The following is a 16,681-nucleotide window of genomic DNA, read 5'->3' as shown; positions in this document are numbered from 1 at the left end:
TTCCCTGTCCCTCAGACCGTTGGAGGGCCGGACTATAGTTTAAAAAAAACACTATGAACTAATTCCTATGCGCACTGTGGGCCCGGGACGCGTCGGCTGCTAAGCAGGACAGGCAGCGGCACCCGGCGGGCCGGATCCATGTCCTCGGCGGGCCGCGTGTGGCCCGCGGGCCGTAGTTTGAGGACGCCTGGTTTAGGATATTGATGACCTGGATGTAGAGCACAAAGACCCAGACTCTGCCTATGCTCCTGTCTCAGGGTGTGTCTTACGTGCCCATGGCTTCTCTCTCGGAGCCCATCCATCTCGTGCTTGGTCTTCCTCTGGTCCCGCCGCCTTCCCCTTCTCCGCATCATGGTCTTTCCCCAGCGTTCCAGGCGAAAGAGGGCGAAGCTGCCGCCGCCGCGGTCCACGCCCACGCGGGCTCGGTTTTATTACTGAATCTGGTTTCAGGCAACGGGACGCTGATTGGGGCGTCAGCCAATGTCGTCTGCGCGGGGATCGCCGAGCAGCATGGATACGGCTTCTCCTTCATGGAGTTTTTCAGGTACTTTTCAAACTCTTAACGTTCTGTGTAGAGAGAGTCTCTAAGGTTATTTATTTTTTTCTTTAAAAAGAGCAGCGCGTTTCTTAAGCGCAAGGGGGAGGGGTGCTTGTAGCAATTACAGAGTCTTTGTGTAGCTGAAGTTAGTGCAGAGAAAAAAAAAGAAAAATGGACCCCTGGGTCCGGCTGGCGTGGCTCCGTGGTGGGGCATCGTCCTATGAACCAGGAGGTCACGGTTCGATCCCTGGTCAGGGCACCTGCCCGGATTCTCTCTCATCATGGGTGTTCCCATCTCTCTCTCTCTCACCTTTCCTCTCCCTGAAATCAATAAAAAAAATATTTTTTTAAAAAAAGGAGCTCTAACTGCTGGTGGGAATGCAGACTGGTGCAGCCACTGTGGAGAACAGTATGGAGTTTCCTCAAAAAACTGAAAATGGAACTCCCATTTGACCCAGTAATCCCACTCCTAGGAATATATCCTAAGAAACTAGAAACACCAATCAGAAAGGATATATGCACCCCTATGTTCACAGCAGCACAATTTACAATAGCTAAGATTTGGAAACAGCCTAGGTGCCCGTCAGCAGATGAGTGGATCAGAAAACTATGGTACATCTACACAATGGAATACTATGCTGCCATAAAAAAGAAGGAATTCTTACCATTGGCAGCAGCATGGATGGAATTGGAGAACATTATGCTAAGTGAAATAAGCCAGTCAATGAAAGAAAAATACCACATGATCTCACTCATTTGGGGATAATGAAAAACATTATAAACTGATGAACAAAAAGATAGATACAGAGGCAGTAAAGCATCAAACAGACTGTCAAATTACAGCGGGAAGGTTAGGGAGAGGTGGGGGAGATAAGAGATCAACCGAAGGACTTATATGCATGCATATAAGAGTAACCAACGGATGCAAAACATTGGGGGGTGAGGGCATGTATGGGAGTGGGGTGGGGGGGGGCAATGGTAAGATATGTACACATATAATACCTTAATAAAAAATTTTTTTAAATAAATAAAATAAAATAAAAAGGAGCTCTAGCCAGTTTGGCTCAGCGGATAGAGCGTCGGCCTGTGGACCAAAGGGTCCCGGTTCGATTCCGGTCAAGGGCACGTACCTCGGTTGCAGGCTCCTCCCTGGCCCAGGCCCTGGTTGGTGCGGGTGCAGGAGACAACCCATCGATGTTTCTCTCTGTCTCTCCCTCTCTCTTCCACTCGCTCTGAAAGTCGGTGGAAAAAAATATCCTCGGGTGAGGATTAAAAAATAATAAGTGCTTTGTGATGCTAGCATCTCATGACTCTATTTTTGTCAGAGGCCCTCAGGAAATAAAACTGCAGGGCAAGGACGGGAAGGAAGAAAGAACTTTCCATGGGAGAGTGCTGCGTGCAAGTCCTTTTTTATCTAAACCCCCAAGAAATGATTCTATTTCCATCCACTGGGAATTGGGCCGTGCTGGCTTCACACACTCCAACTGAGCAACTTTCCCCCTTTCAGTACAAGGAATACTTGAGATAGGGTTCATTTTTCCTTCCTTGTGTGACGAAAATGTCTTGTGTGTGGCGAGGGTTAAACTCCACAGCCTCTGAGCACAACAGCCATGTTGAGCTGTCCAAACCCTTTACGGTAGACCGAGGTAGAGGGTGAAAGTTGACCGTTCTTTTAACGTTTTCTGGGTGTCTGTGAGTTTGATAATGAATTCCTTTCTTTTAAAAGACTGAATGAGCAAAGTCTTTGGTGGGTGTGTTTTACACTTGGCTAATTTCTGCCATAGTCTCTCTGTTCTATTTGTAAATCTCACCCCAGGATGTGTGGGTTTTGGGTGTGTTTTTTTTTTTTAATTGATTTTAGAAAGAGGAAGGGAGAGCGAGGAGAGACATAGACTTGTTGTTCCAGTTAGTTATGCATTCATTGGTTGCTTCTTTTTTTTTTTCATTTTAATATATTTTATTTATTTTTTACAGAGAGAAAGGGGGAGGGATAGAGAGTTAGAAACATCGATGGGAGAGAATCATCGATCAGCTGCCTCCTGCACACCCCCTAGTGGGGACGTGCCCGTAACCAAGGTACATGCCCTTGACCGGAATCGAACCTGGGACCTTTCAGTCCACAGGCTGACGCTCTATCCACTGAGCCAAACCGGTTTCGGTTGGTTGCTTCTTATATGTGCCCTGATGTGGGCTGGAGCCTGCAACCTTGGTGTACCGAGAGAACGCTCTAACCAATCAGGCCATCTCTGGCCCGGCTGCTATTTTATTTATTTATTTTTACTTTTTAATTTTATTTTTCAGAGAGAGAGAGGAGGGGGGAGAGAGAGAGAGAGAGAGAGAGAGAGAGAGAGAGAGAGAGAGAGAAACATTCATGAGAGAGAAACATAGATCAGCTGCCTCCTGCCCACCCCCTAGTGGGGATGGAGCCCGCAACCCGGGCATGTGCCCTGACTGGGCATCGAACCGGCAACCTCCTGGTTCTCAGGGTTCTCAGCAGACAGCAGGAACCACAATGCACCTGTCTTTGTGTTTCAGGCTGGGCTTCCCCATGATGGTGGTCTCCTGCATGGTGGCGATGTGCTACCTGCTGGTTGTCCACGTGGTGATGGGATGGAATTAACGGGGACACCTCCTTGGAAGACCAAAGGGAGCCTGACCCCGTCACCCACGTCTGGAGAACAGGCCACCCACGGACCCCTCTCGGGAGGAGAAAAGGTGCTTACACGGGGGTGCGATGGAGTGTAGACCTTGGGGTACCCACACTCTTATCCAGCTGAATGCTGTCAAAACATGGCAACTATAACCATGGGTCGCTTACCCAAGACACCCCTCCAGGAAATATGTACGTTACGGGACACTTCTTGTAAGAAAGCACCCATCCCATCATCCACCCCACATGGTCCGTGTTGCTCAGGGTCCCTTCTCCCGAGACTGTGTACAGTTTTTCTTCCTGTCGTCACTCTTCGTGTTAGAATAATGAGCATGCACGTTGTGTACCCCCCGAAGACATGCTGTTCCTTAAGGTAACAGTTTATGTACCAAGAAATAAATAAACTCTCCCTTGGCAAATGGTCTTGGAATTTGCTAATAACCCCATCATATTTTTAGGAGTTTGCATTAGGTAACATTGCGTTTTATGCCTACGTTTCTCTCTGGAGTTATTCAGTCGTCAATTAAAACTCTAACAGGGATCCTCAAACTTTTTAAACAGGGGGCCAGTTCACTGTCCTTCAGACCGTTGGAGGGTCGGACTATAGTTTAAAAAAAAACTATGAACAAATTCCTATGCGCACCGCGGGCCCGGGACGCGTCGGCTGCTAAGCAGGACAGGCAGCGGCACCCGGCGGGCCAGATCCATGTCCTCGGCGGGCTGCGTGTGACCCACGGGCCGTAGTTTGAGGACGGCTGCTCTAGGAATTCGCCCTGGACACCAAACGGTTGTTGGTTTGATTCCCGGTCAAGGCCCAGACCTAGGTTGTGGGTTGAGGATTAAAAAGATAGAGTGTCAGCCCTTAGGGACTAGATTCAGCTCTTCGTTCTTGGCTGGGCTTTTCGGGACTGGGCTGGGCTCTTTGGGGTTAGCTCTGCTTTGGGGGGCTACACTCAGCTCTTCTGGGCGAGGCTGAGCTCCGAAGAGTCGAGCCTCTCTCTCTCCTCCTGTAAGTAATGGGATGAAGTAACACTTCCCTTCACAGAGCACAAGGCTCTGCGGCCCGAGGCTCCCCACATCGGGACTGGGTTCGCCTCTTCCCAGGCTAGGCTGGGTCTCAGGGGCTAGGCTGGCCCTTAGGGGTTAGGCTGGCTGTTTGGGGCTAGCAGTGTCAGCCCTTTGGGATTAGACTCTGCCCGTTGGCCTTGGCTGGGCTATTGCGGGTTGGGCCCATGGAAATCAAATTGACCGGGGCCATGGGGAAGCCCCGGTCTCCTCCACAAGATGGCCTGACAGGCCTGGCCAGCGTGGCTCCGTGGTTGAGCACCGACCTATGAACCAGGAGGTCACGGTTTGATTCCCGGTCAGGGCACATGCCCAGGTTTGCAGGCTCTATCCTTAGTGTGGGGCGTGCAGGAGGCAGCTGATCCATGATTCTCTCTCATCATGGATGTTTCTTTTCTTTTTTTTTTTAAATGTATTTTATTGATTTTTCACAGAGAGGAAGGGAGAGGGATAGAGAGCCAGAAACATCGATGAGAGAGAAACATCGATCAGCTGCCTCCTGCACGCCTCCCACTGGGGATGTGCCCGCAACCAAGGTACATGCCCTTGACCGGAATCGAACCCGGGACCTCTCTGTCCACAGGCCAGTGCTCTATCCACTGAGCCACACCGGTCAGGCCATCATGGATGTTTCTATCTCTTCCCACTTCCTACCTGGAATCAATAAAACACATATATCACAACAATAGAAAATAGCTATGCACATTCAAAGGCATTTAAATTTTGCTCCCAGCCCTAGCCGGTTTGGCTCAGTGGATAGAGTGTCGGTCTGCGGACTGAAGGGTCCCAGGTTGGATTACAGTCAAGGGCACATGCCCGGGGTTGCGGGCTAGGGGGCGTGCAGGAGGCAGCTGATCCATGATTCTCTCATCATTGATGTTTCTCTCTCTCTCCCTCTCGCATCCTCTCTGAAATAAAAATATTTTTTTAAAAAATATTTGCTCCCTGCCGAAACCGGTTTGGCTCAGTGGATAGAGCGTCGGCCTGCGGACTGAAAGGTCCCAGGTTCGATTCCGGTCAAGGGCATGGACCTTGGTTGCGGGCACATCCCCAGTAGGGGTTGTGCAGGAGGCAGCTGATCGATGTTTCTCTCTCATCGATGTTTCTAACTCTCTGTCCCTCTCCCTTCCTCTCTGTAAAAAAATCAATAAAATATATTTTTTAAAAAAAATATTTGCTCCCTACCCGTTAGGGCACCTCATCCAGGACCCTGGGACACAGGAGCCCTTTCCATCCCGCCCTCCGCGCTGGCCCCGCCCAGTACCCGCCCCTCCGCGTGGCCCCGCCCCCACCCCTTCTTGCCCCCTCAAGCCCCCCTCGCCGCTCCAGGCCCCGCCCCGGCCCCGCCCCTGGCCCGGCGCGCGCAGGCGCAGGCGCAGAGAGCGGCGCGGGCGGAATGGGGACTGCAGCGGCAGCAGCAGCGGCGGCGGCCGGGGAGGGGGCGCGCAGCCCGAGCCCCGCTGCCGTGTCGCTCGGCTTGGGCGTGGCTGTCGTGTCGAGCCTGGTGAACGGGTCCACGTTCGTGCTGCAGAAGAAGGGGATCGTGCGCGCCAAGCGGCGAGGTAGGGCGGGCCGCGGGGTGCGCGGGGGTGCGGGGGTGGAGGGGTGGCCGCCATCCGGTGCGCCCGGGGTCCCGCCTCCACCGGGCACGGGGACGCGGCGCGCACCGGACCCATCTCCACCTGGGCCGCCCCCGAAGCAGCCGGGAAACCCCCCCTCTCCGGGCGCCCCGAGCGAGCGATGCGAGTTCTGTCGCCGCCACCGCTTCTCTCCCTTCCGGGTGTCCGGAGAGGCCTGGTTCCGATGACAGGGTCGGTCCCGCCCGCGGCTTCCTCCTTCCCGGTCCGTCCCGGGAAACCGCCCGGTGTACAGGGTCCCCGAAGTGGCCGCAGCCCCGCGGCCCGGCCCGATTCCGCCGTGGCCCCGGGAGCACTGCGCGCTCAGCCGGCCGGGCGGCGAGGGGGCTGGACCCTCCTGGGGGGCTGCGCCCGGGTCCTGCGTGCATCCTTCTTGGGTTCGGACGTGAACCTACTGACCCCGAGCGAAGGAGATGCCAGGCCCATGAATAAACCCGAAATGGGCCCGCGGAGCTCTGCGCGGGGGACGCCCCAGCAAACCCGGCCCCGCCCTGCGCTTGGGGGGTGACCGTGCAAGGAGCCTGCGCCCGGCCCCTCGTGCCCGGAGGCGCGGGGACACTCTCCTGAGCCGGCAGGTGGATGCTGTGCACCGACAACGTCGGGTGTCAGCTGGGTCCTCCGAGTGGCGTTCGGAGCTGCTGGCCCCGCTGGCATGGCTCTGGGGCCGAGCAGCGACCTAGGAACCGGGAGGTCACGGTTGAGGCCGGGTCAGGGCACAGGCCGGGCTGCGGGCTCCATCCCCAGGGTGGGGCGACTCTCTCTCATCATGAATGTTTTTCTCTCTCCCTCTCCCTTCCTCTCTGAAGTCCGTAGAAATATAATGAAAATAAATAAGTGAATAAATAAATAAAAATAAAAGCATTTAAAAGAAAGAAAAAGAGCCCCCTGGGGCAGGATGAGACGGCCCGGGTCTGCGATGGAGAATTCCATTCATTTCACAGTTCACATTCCAGAGGCCGGAGAGCCCACTCTGAGAGCCCTCCATCGGGGCCTGGAGTGCCTTCCGGAGGCAGATGAAGGGGCCTGGGACATGGAGTGGAACGATAAAGTCATGGGTATTTTGTTTATCCTTTAAAAAATATATCTGTATTCATTTCAGAGAGGAAGGGAGAGGAGAAACATCCACGGTGAGAGAGACTCAGGGATCAGCTGCTTCCTGCACCCCCCCCCCCCCCCACACACACACACACACAAGGCATCAAGCCCGCAACCCGGGCCTGTGCCCCGACAGGGCATCGGGCCTTGACCTCCCGGTTCCTAGGTCAGCACCGGCCGGGCTGGATCTCCTGTTTTACGAAAAGAGTTGAGAGCTTTCTTGAAGGTACTCGGAGCGGAGTGACTTAACCTGTGGCCTCCACCAGGTCACAGAATCGGGAGCCCTGCCAGGCCTGAAAGGGTAGCCGTGTGGGCCGCTGTCCAGCCTGAGGGGAGATCTGCGATAAGGAAGGTGGTGATAGTGGTGTCAGTTAGAAGCCGGGGCCTGGCTCGCTTACCTGTCCTGGGGCCCTGTGTGGGCTGCACTCCGATGGCAGCTCTCCTTCGGGGCCAGGCTGTATCGGGGCTGGAGTCACCTGCATGCCTGACTGCCCCGGCTGCCAGGGGACTCTCCACGCCCCCTGTGTGTTGGGGCAGGGGGGCAGCGGGAGCAGCTGGGGGCGTGCCGAACCCCTCTCTTTCTCACCCTCCCTCCCACCAGCTGAGCCACACTGGACAGGGCGTCCTCATTGTGCTCAGCTTCAGTTGTGATGTAATTCTTTTCTTCAGCTTGCAAACCACGGCCGCCTTCTTTTTTAAATTTTTAAAATACATTTTTTTAAAGGCACATCGGATGGCATCACGCTTGTCTTCTTTTTTTATATGTATATTTTATTCATTTTTTACAGAGAGGAAGGGAGAGGGATAGAGAGTTAGAAACATCGATGAGAGAGAAACATCCATCAGCTGCCTCCTGCACGCCCCCCACTGGGGATGTGCCCGCAACCAAGGTACATGCCCTTGACCGGAATCGAACCTGGGACCCTTGAGTCCGCAGGCCGACGCTCCATCCACTGAGCCAAACTGGTTAGGGCTTAAAATACATTTTTCTTGATTTCAGAGAAGGGAGAGGGGGGGAGAGAGAGAGAAACATCCATGATGAGAGGGAATCATGGATCGGCTGCCCCCTGCACGCCCCCTACTGGGGATCGAGCCCGTGCCCTGGGCAGGTGCCCTTGACGGGAATTGGACCCAGGACCCTTCATTCCAAAGGCTGATGCTCTATCCACTGAGCCACACCGGCCAGGGCCACCTCCGGCTTCTTGCTTTCCTGACTGTGTGTCTCACTCTGTCCTAGGCACCTCCTACTTAACAGACGTGGTGTGGTGGGCAGGCACCATCGCAAGTAAGTACCCTGTGTGGGGGGGGGCTTGACCTCCTTCCTTCCCTCCCTCCTTCCTTCCCTCCCTCCTTCCTTCCCTCCATCAAGAAAATAGATGTTTATTGATTTCAGAGAGGAAGGGAGAGGGAGAGGGAGAGAAACGTCCATGATGAGAGAGAGCCATGGATCGGCTGCCTCCTGCACGCCCCACACTGGGGATCAAGCCTGCAGCCCGGGCCTGTGCCCCGACCGGGATTAGAACCAGCGACCTCTGGGTTCGTTGGTTGAAGCGCGACCCCCGGGCCAGGCGGGGCTGGGCTGCACGGTTCTTTTTGAAACGAGGATGTGTTGGCCTGGCCGATGCGAAGATGCCCCACACCTGGTTTCTCGCGAGGAGTGGGAAGAAGCAGCTTTTCCCGGGCAGAGCCTCTGCGGACTGGAGAGGTCCGAGGTTCTGAGTGACAACCCTTTGGTTCTCTCGGCAGTGGCTGTTGGCCAGATTGGAAACTTCCTGGCTTACACGGCGGTGCCCACGGTCCTGGTGACGCCCCTGGGTGCCCTCGGCGTGCCGTTCGGGTGAGAGCTGGGATCCTGTGTTTCTAATGTGTTGTTTAGATAGATAGATAGATAGATAGATAGATAGATAGATAGATAGATGGATGATGGATATAAACGTTTTATGTTCAGTGTTTCTGATCAAACAGTAAAAGTGAAATTGTCGCTGAGGAAAGTTCTTTGGTATTTTCCTCGATGTGGTTTAATTTATTCCTCTAAGTTGTGTGGATTACTCTTTTTTTAATCCTCACCTAAGGATATTTTCTTCATTGATTCCTAGAGAGAGTAGAAAAGAGAGATGAGAGGGGAGACACATTGATGTGAGAGAGACACATCGATTGGTTGCTTCCCGCTTGCGCCCTGACAGGGTCCGGGGATCGAACCTGCAACCCAGGTTCATGCCCTCGACAGGGAATCCAACTCGTGACCCTGCCGGGCGTCGGCTGCTGCTCTAACCACTGAGCTTACGTGTTTTGATCATGAGTTACTTGTCATTATTTTAGCAATTTTGATATCCCACTTGCCTCCTTAACATAGGTATTTTGATTATATACATATTTTTAAAATAAGGCGCATTATTTTTATTTTCTTTGTCAGCCGTAAAACTTACTTTGTGACTCTGGTGTCTTTGATACCCACTGAATAACGGTGAGCGGAGTCGTTCACCGGGTATTGGTTATGCGTAGAGTTCGTATGAAAATCCTATTTGTGTTGAATTAACGCCCAAGAAGTTGCTCATCTTTCTACTCTTAAAAACTGAAAAGTAAAATCCGGCCGCCATGGAAAGGTGAGTTTTCTTGAGCGGAAGCCGGTCGGAGGGTCCGATTCCAGCCTGGATTCCTCTTTCCTTACATCGAAGGTCCATTTTAGCCTCGTACCTTCTGAAAGAGAAGCTCAACATCCTGGGCAAGTTGGGGTGTCTGCTCAGCTGTGCGGGCTCTGTCGTGCTGATCATCCACTCCCCCAAGTCCGAGAGTGTGACCACCCAGGCCGAGCTGGAGGAGAAGCTGACCAACCCAGGTGAGCCCTCTGCCGCCCCCGAGCGCCGTGGCGTGACCCCGAGACCCTCTGCCGGCCTGGTGCAGAGTGGCCCTGTCTTCCGGCCCGGCCCGGCCGGCTGGGTCCGCTCTGGGCCTCGAGCTGGGGGCCACCTGTGTCCCAGCCCCACGCCCCCCCCCCCCACATGTGACACAGAGCCCTGACCCTGGGTGACTTACCTTCACGTTCCCCATAGAGGCCACTCTCTTTTTTTCTACATATTTTAAAAAATACATTTTTACTGATTTTTAGGAAGAAAGGAAGGGAGAGGGAGAGAGATAGAAACATCCCTGATGAGAGAGAGTCATGGACCGGCTGCCTCCTGCATGCCCCCCACTGGGATCGAGCCCACCATCCGGGCATGTGTCCTTGACCGGAATCGAACCCGAGACCCTTCAGTCCTCAGGCCGACGCTCTATCTACTGAGCCAAACCGTCTAGGGCAATGGTCGGCAAACTCATTAGTCAACAGAGCCAAATATCAGCAGGACAACAATTGAAATTTCTTTTTTAAGAGCCGAAAACCAACTTCTGCGCATGGGCCACGAAGTTTCAATCACACTGTACGTGCGCGCCCGCACGTGGTATTGTGTGGAAGAGCCACACTTAAGGGGCCAAAGAGTTGCATGTGGCTTACCAGCCGCAGTTTGCCGACCACTGGTCTAGGGCCGATGATTCTCTCTCATCGTGGATGTTTCTCTCTCTCTCTCTCCCTCTCCCTTCATCTCTGAAATCAATAAAAGTATTTTTTATATATTTTATGGATTTTTTACAGAGAGGAAGGGAGAGGGAGAGAGAGTTAGAAACATCGATGAGAGAAAGAGAGACATTGATCAGCTGCCTCCTGCACGCCCCCTACTGGGGATGTGCCCACAACCAAGGTCCATGCCCTTGACCAGAATCGAACCCGGGACCCTTCAGTCCGCAGGCTGACGCTCTATCCACTGAGCCACGCCGTCTAGGGCCGATGATTCTCTCTCATCGTGGATGTCTCTCTCTCCCTCCCCTCCCTCCCCTCCCCCCCTTGTCTCTGAAATCAGTAAAAGTGCTTTTTACAGCAACAGCCAGGTAAGCCGGCGCTCGCCGTGTCTTGCAGTGTTCGTGGGCTACCTGTGCATCGTGCTGCTCACGCTGCTGCTGCTCATCTTCTGGATCGCGCCGGCGCACGGGCCCACCAACATCATGGTCTACATCAGCATCTGCTCCCTGCTGGGGAGCTTCACCGTGCCTTCCACCAAGGGCATCGGGCTGGCCGCCCAGGACCTGCTGCACAACAACCCGAGCAGCCGCCGCGCCCTGTGCCTCTGCCTGGTGCTGCTGGCCGTGCTGGGCTGCAGCATCATCGTCCAGTTCCGGTACATCAACAAGGCGCTCGAGTGCTTCGACTCCTCCGTGTTCGGGGCCATCTACTACGTGGTCTTCACCACGCTGGTCCTGCTGGCCTCCGCCATCCTCTTCCGCGAGTGGAGCAACGTGGGCCTGGTGGACTCCCTGGGCATGGCCTGTGGCTTCACCACCGTGTCCGTGGGCATCGTCCTCATCCAGGTGTTCAAGGAGTTCAATTTCAGCCTCGGGGAGATGAACAAGCCCAACCTGAAGGCGGACTAGGAGGCGGGGGCCGGGAGGGGGGCCCCCCGCCCCGAGGAGCAGGGAATGGGTGTGGTCTCGGGATCTGATGGAGGCGCGGGATGAGAGCCCCGACAACGTCGCGGGCGTTGGAGTTGGTGGAGCCTCGGTGGGCGTGTGGTCCGGCGGGCAGCGGGGGCCTCGCCCTCCCCGGGCTCAAGTTGCTCCTGGGCGCCGTCGCTCCGAGGAGAGGGATCCGTGTTCATTGCCATTAACCCGGGAGCTGTCACGCGTCCCCGTTCCTGTCAACTTCCTGACGTTATTTCTCGTAGGAAAGAAAGATGGGCTGCCTCTGGTTCGTCCTTGCCGGCAGCAGGGGCCTCGCGGGGAAGGGAGGGGCCGGCCCGGAGATCTGGCTCCGCACGGACGTGGCCCCATAGACGTGTCGTTTGCGTTAAGCCCCCCTCACCTCATCCGCGTCAGCCGTCTGTGCGTTGACTTGCGTCTAATCCTCTCTCGAGCTGGCTCCCCCTCCCCGACACCGGGACGCGTCTGTCCGTGGCAGGTGGAGCGAGAAGAGGGACCGGCTGGCAGCCCCGCTATCGTGGGGGGGACGCCCGGGAGCGTGAGTCAATTTCAGTGCCTTTATCACTTGAACTGTATTCACTTCATCTGACTGTGGCTGTGCGTCTGCTCTCTGGGCTGACAGCAACGCTCATGTTGTCATGTGACTATCAGAACACGCGTGTGCAGAGGGGCCGTCGGGAACAGTGTGGGCAGAGTCAGGACGGAAGACACGTGAGAGAGTTGGCCCCGTGCGCACGTCGATGCCCCGTGAGGACGTGACCGGAGGAGAAGCAGGAGGCCCCTCGTCCGCCTTCCGTCCGTGTGGCTGGGATCCCGAATCCCGTGAACGTCGTGGCTGCTCAGAAGACGGGACCTCTGACACCGGATCGTACGGCCGTTAGACGGGAGGGTGCGTGGTCAGCGGCTCGCCTGTGCGTCCCCCTGTGATTCGGAACGAGGCCGAGGCCCGTCCGATTGGAATGAACACACACACTGAGTTTCCAGCAAAACGTGAAAGCGATTCGTTCGGCCTGCGCCCTGCTGTCGGGGACGGCAGAGCCCCCAGGGTCGCTCGCCCGCCTCTCATTCAGCTTCTGAAGTGCAGCCTGGCCGCCCGGTGAGGCCAGGATTTGGGTCAGAGACCTTCCCACGGGTGTTACCCTGGGACCAGGCCGAGCGCGCGATGTGGTAGTGTTCACGAATAACGTGTCCTTCACGGGCGAGGTCGTAGCGAAACGGCGCTGTGCCGAGCCGGAAGGTGGGGCTGGGGACGTGGACTCAGTGGAGCCGACCTCGGCATCGGATGGTCCCCTGTGAAGGTCACTCACGGAAGAAAAAAACAGGCTTTTCCAGCCATAAACCCGAACCCTTCTCAAGACCTACGGTAGGTCGGCCCCTCATGCGTGAGCCAAGAGGCCGCCTGCAACGCGAGGGTCTAACCGAGTGAAGAGCCCGTGTACGAGGTAAAAGTTCACGTGACGATCGCGGCTTGTCGGGGTTCCCGAGCTGACAGCAGCCACAAAATGACCTAAACATCAAAAATATCTACTTAATGAGAGCTGCCACATGCTCAAAGACGTCGCCCCTCCTCCTCAGCTCTCCAACGTTTGGTTTTCGGTCGTCGGCCGCTGTGTAGGGACGCAGGCCCCGCTCGCTGCTCGTGTGCGGGGCAGGTGGCGGCTCCGGTGGACGGGCTGTGTGCAGGGCCCCGCTGGTGTTCCTTGTTACAGGAGGAGGCATCGTCTGGATAGCCATCCCTGTGCTTTATTTTTTTTTTTTAGAGTCAAAGCCTCAAAGTATTAATAACCCCTCGGAGGTGGCTGACCGACAGGTTATTGATCTTCCAGATCCATGTCTTCGTCATTCGTTTGGGATGGTGGGGGGAAAAGTCTCCCAGTGAGCGTTTTAGGGGAGGGTCCCCCGCGGTCACGGTCTCGGTAAAAATACACGGAAACACGTTCACGTCTTTTCCTCTGGGGGGAGAGACCTAAGGAGGCGCTTCTCCTGGGACAGCCTCACTTCCCGTCGGAGTCTCTGCATTTGAGAGATGGCCCAGTGGTCGGTGCAGGGCCTGGGAAGGGTTGCAGCGCAGACCCAGCACCACGCCCGCCCTGGGCGCCCCGCTGCCCTACAGGGCGGCTCCATCGCCGCCGAGAAGGTTCTGGAGGAGGCGGGCAGTCGGCTCCACGCGGGGCCTTCCGGGAGGATCGCCACTCGATGGGGTTGTGGTCTCTCTGCGTTGAGGATGCCAGTGAACGGGACTTCGCCGCTCTTGGCTCAGCAACAAATGTCCCGGTCCCTACTCTTCAAGCCAGTTTCTTGTACTCGGGTTTTTTAATGTATTTTTATGGATTTCGGAGAGGAAGGGAGAGGGGGAGAGAGACATCATTGATGAGAGAGAACCGTGGACCGGCTGCCTCCTGCACGCCCCCTACGGGGGTCGAGCCTGCATCCTGGGCACGTGCCCTGACCGGGGATGGAACTGTGACCTCCTGGTTCCTAGGTCGACGCTGACCCCCTTGTCAGTTCTGTGCTGGCTCCGGGCGGTTCCTAGACGGTCGTTAAAGCCCTCGAGACCCTTGTCTCCCAGGGGAGGGCGACCATGTTGGCCCGTGGAGACAGGGTGAGTCTTCTTGGGAGAGACACCTCTTCCCCAGCCTGCTCGGCCCAACTGGAGCCACCCCCAAAGGCTCTGACTGCCGGGCGACCTCTGCCCCTGGCTCTTTTTTCGGACGCCGACTGGGTCCCGGCGTGGGCCTCCTGTGGCCGAGGGGGAAGCTGGACAGGGAAGCGTGCTTGCGCCCAGTCCTGCTCCCGGCTGCCTGATGGGCTCCAGGGCTCGGAAGGCCTGGTCCCCCCGCCCACGGAGCAGGACTGGTCGGAACCTGGTGTTCTGCCTTCTCAGGGACCAACAACATCACAGGAACTCCTTCGCTTCGACTTGCTCCCGGGAACACGTCCGTGTGCGGGTCCCGGAGGTGCCGCTCCCACCACCGTTAGGAGTCTGGGACTCGAGTTGGGAAGGGAGAGATTGTTTGCCCACCAGACATCACGCGAAACGGCCGATCCTGTCCAGTACCTCACTGTCTGCATTCCTCACGCCCACTCCCCTTCGCCCTTTAGCTTCGGCCAGATTCTCACGCCTCCATCTTATGCTTGAAAAGATGAAGGACAGAAACGAGGAGGGTCTGGCCGCCTCTCACTAATTTATTCCCATGCACATTCCTCACATGTAGCAAATGCAACAAGATAATTCTATTTTAAGGAAATGTCAGTTTGTTACATCAGAAAACATGCCATCTAGTAGAAAATGGACACGCGGTGGAGCAAGGACGTGTAAGTTCAACACGTCTCCCACGTGCCCGGCGGTACGGGGCGCAGCCGAGGCCCAGAGCGTGGCCGGGAGAGGGTTTGCATTCCTTTTCCCTCTTTCTCCTTGAACCTTTCCGTTCGAGGTGAGTCCCTTCACCTTCCTGTGCCTCCGTTTCTCTACCTCGAAAAGGGAGGGATGGTTCCCCAGAGGCGCCTGCTGGCAGCCTCCGGGGACGGTGACGGCGTGGGGGGGCCGGGGGTGACCCCGTGGAAATGCGGCCCATCCCGGCCTCCTGTCTGCTCAGGACCGTGCTGCTTCCAGCACTGACGGAGCAAAGTGTAGGCGCTTGGGTGAGAAGTTGGCATCGTTCCGTGAAGCTTTAATTCTCCCTTTTGTTTTAAAAAGCAAGGGTTTCCTACATCCCGCCGCCGCCTGGGAATGAGACGGGCTTTTAGGGGCTGTGCTGGAAGAGCCGGGCCGGTGGTGACGAGCTCCTCGCAGGGGACTCGGCGGGAGAGTCGATGGCTGGTGAGCCAGGCGGATGCTGTCGCCTTCGATTTGCAATGAAGGAAGCCGACCGAGCCTCCTGCTTCCCAGCCGCCTCCCCCCGACCATGAACCAACCACCTGGCACAGGTGAGTGTCAGGAGCTCCCGAGCCACTAGTGCCAAAGGGTGGGTCACGTGCGAAAGGTATTTCATTCGTCAGAATAGAATAACAGCCCCCCCCCCCCCCACACACACACACACAACGTACACACACGTGCACACGTTCATGCCACTGTTTCTGCACTTTGGGAAAACAAGGCTACTGTTTTCAAGTATCATTCCTGAGTCTTTTTTTTTTGCCTTTTTAAATAACCATTCCTTCCCTGTGAAGCGGGATATAATCATGAAAGAGAGGAAGAAACGGAGAGGAAAACGTGTAAGAGGTGAATGGGCTGCGTCGCAGTGTTTCCGTGTCAATGTGCCGGGAGCTTCCAGGTATCGCGCGCGCACACACACGTGTCAACGGCTAAGACCTGCTTCTGTTCCGCTGTCTAGCAATAGTCCGAGCATGTACTTGCCTTATGTACATAAAAAGGCTATTTATTAAGTTTTCCAATATTTATTAACCTGGGTGTGTTTTAAAATAAAATAACATTTCTAGCCGGACACCTGCTGTGTTTTACCTTTTATTTGAAGTGTCTGTGGCTGTTTCGTGTTCTACTTCCTCAAGCCGGTGGCTCCCGTTTCCCTTGTAGAAATGAGGAGGCCTGGCCCCGCTCCCGACGGAGGAGATGTCCGCCGGTGCACATCTTAGGGCGAATCTAGGGGACAGAGAGGAAGTCATATAGTGATTGCTTGCTTTTTTTTTAAATCGGTTTTTATTGATTTCAGACGGAGGAAAGTGGTCAGTAGTCCCTGGGCTGTACGTTACACCCCTGACTATTGTGTAACTGCCACTTTGTACGGCTTCACCCCTTCACCTTTTCCACCCGCTCGGACCCCTGGATTCCTGGGCATGTGCCTGGCCTGGCTGGGCCCCCTCGGGGCGTGCAGGAGGCAGCCGATCCGTGCTTCCCTCTCATCATGGATGTTTCTGTCTCTCCCTCCCTCTCCCTTTCTCTCTGAAATAAATAAAAATATTTTTTAAAAGAACGAATTAAAAAGAAAAAAACCGCAGTTATTCCCGGATTCCTACCAAACGAGCCCTAAACTGAGCCCCACCGCACCCCAAGGGTTTGGCCTCACCTCACTACAGTCGCACCAGCAATTGGTCCAGCCCTTCCGCGTTCCCAAACACACCCCGCCCATAGCCCTGGACCAGCCTATTGGCGTTTTCCTCCACCCCCGGATATCCGGGTTCGGGTCTAGTCCCGCCTCCAAAACTTGGTACCGCCCATAGCCTTGGTCCAAT

At 55.6% G+C, this 16,681-nt stretch overlaps 2 protein-coding genes and 1 long non-coding RNA gene across 3 annotated transcripts in view; 2 read left to right on the top strand and 1 right to left on the bottom strand.

Moving 5' to 3' along the window:
- OCA2 (OCA2 melanosomal transmembrane protein) overlaps positions 1-3,604 on the top strand; it is a 38,888-nt gene extending 35,284 nt beyond the window's left edge. The window contains 2 exon segments of the mRNA XM_080651689.1: positions 451-544; positions 3,074-3,604. Of these exon segments, the coding sequence (XP_080507815.1) occupies positions 451-544; positions 3,074-3,158 (179 nt within the window). The 3' untranslated portion in view covers positions 3,159-3,604.
- Positions 3,605-5,615: 2,011 nt separating this feature from the next.
- On the top strand, positions 5,616-15,936 carry NIPA1 (NIPA magnesium transporter 1). Its single transcript, XM_080651823.1, has 5 exons — positions 5,616-5,815; positions 8,223-8,270; positions 8,732-8,822; positions 9,661-9,821; positions 10,935-15,936. Exons 1-5 carry the CDS (start codon positions 5,650-5,652, stop codon positions 11,444-11,446), a joined length of 978 nt encoding a protein of 325 aa, XP_080507949.1. The 5' UTR covers positions 5,616-5,649; the 3' UTR covers positions 11,447-15,936.
- Positions 7,746-16,556, bottom strand: LOC308239180. Its single transcript, XR_013959711.1, has 3 exons — positions 16,516-16,556; positions 15,954-16,091; positions 7,746-9,077 (listed from the first exon to the last, which is right to left on the bottom strand). It is a non-coding gene; the product is annotated as an uncharacterized lncRNA (long non-coding RNA).
- Positions 16,557-16,681: the final 125 nt, after the last annotated feature.

The sequence above is a fragment of the Plecotus auritus genome (genome assembly GCF_963455305.1).
Source record: "Plecotus auritus genome assembly, chromosome: 15".
NCBI lineage: Eukaryota > Metazoa > Chordata > Mammalia > Chiroptera > Vespertilionidae > Plecotus > Plecotus auritus.
Note: the sequence above shows the minus strand (reverse complement) of the source record. Positions and strands in the feature narration are given on the sequence as shown.

Coding starts and splice junctions, on each gene's coding strand:
- NIPA1 (XM_080651823.1), top strand. CDS start 5,650: ATGGGGACTGCAGCGGCAGCAGCAGCGGCGGCGGCCGGGGAGGGGGCG. Junction 8,271..8,731: donor GTGGGCAGGCACCATCGCAA/GTAAGTACCCTG, acceptor TTCTCTCGGCAG/TGGCTGTTGGCCAGATTGGA. Junction 8,823..9,660: donor GCCCTCGGCGTGCCGTTCGG/GTGAGAGCTGGG, acceptor CTTACATCGAAG/GTCCATTTTAGCCTCGTACC.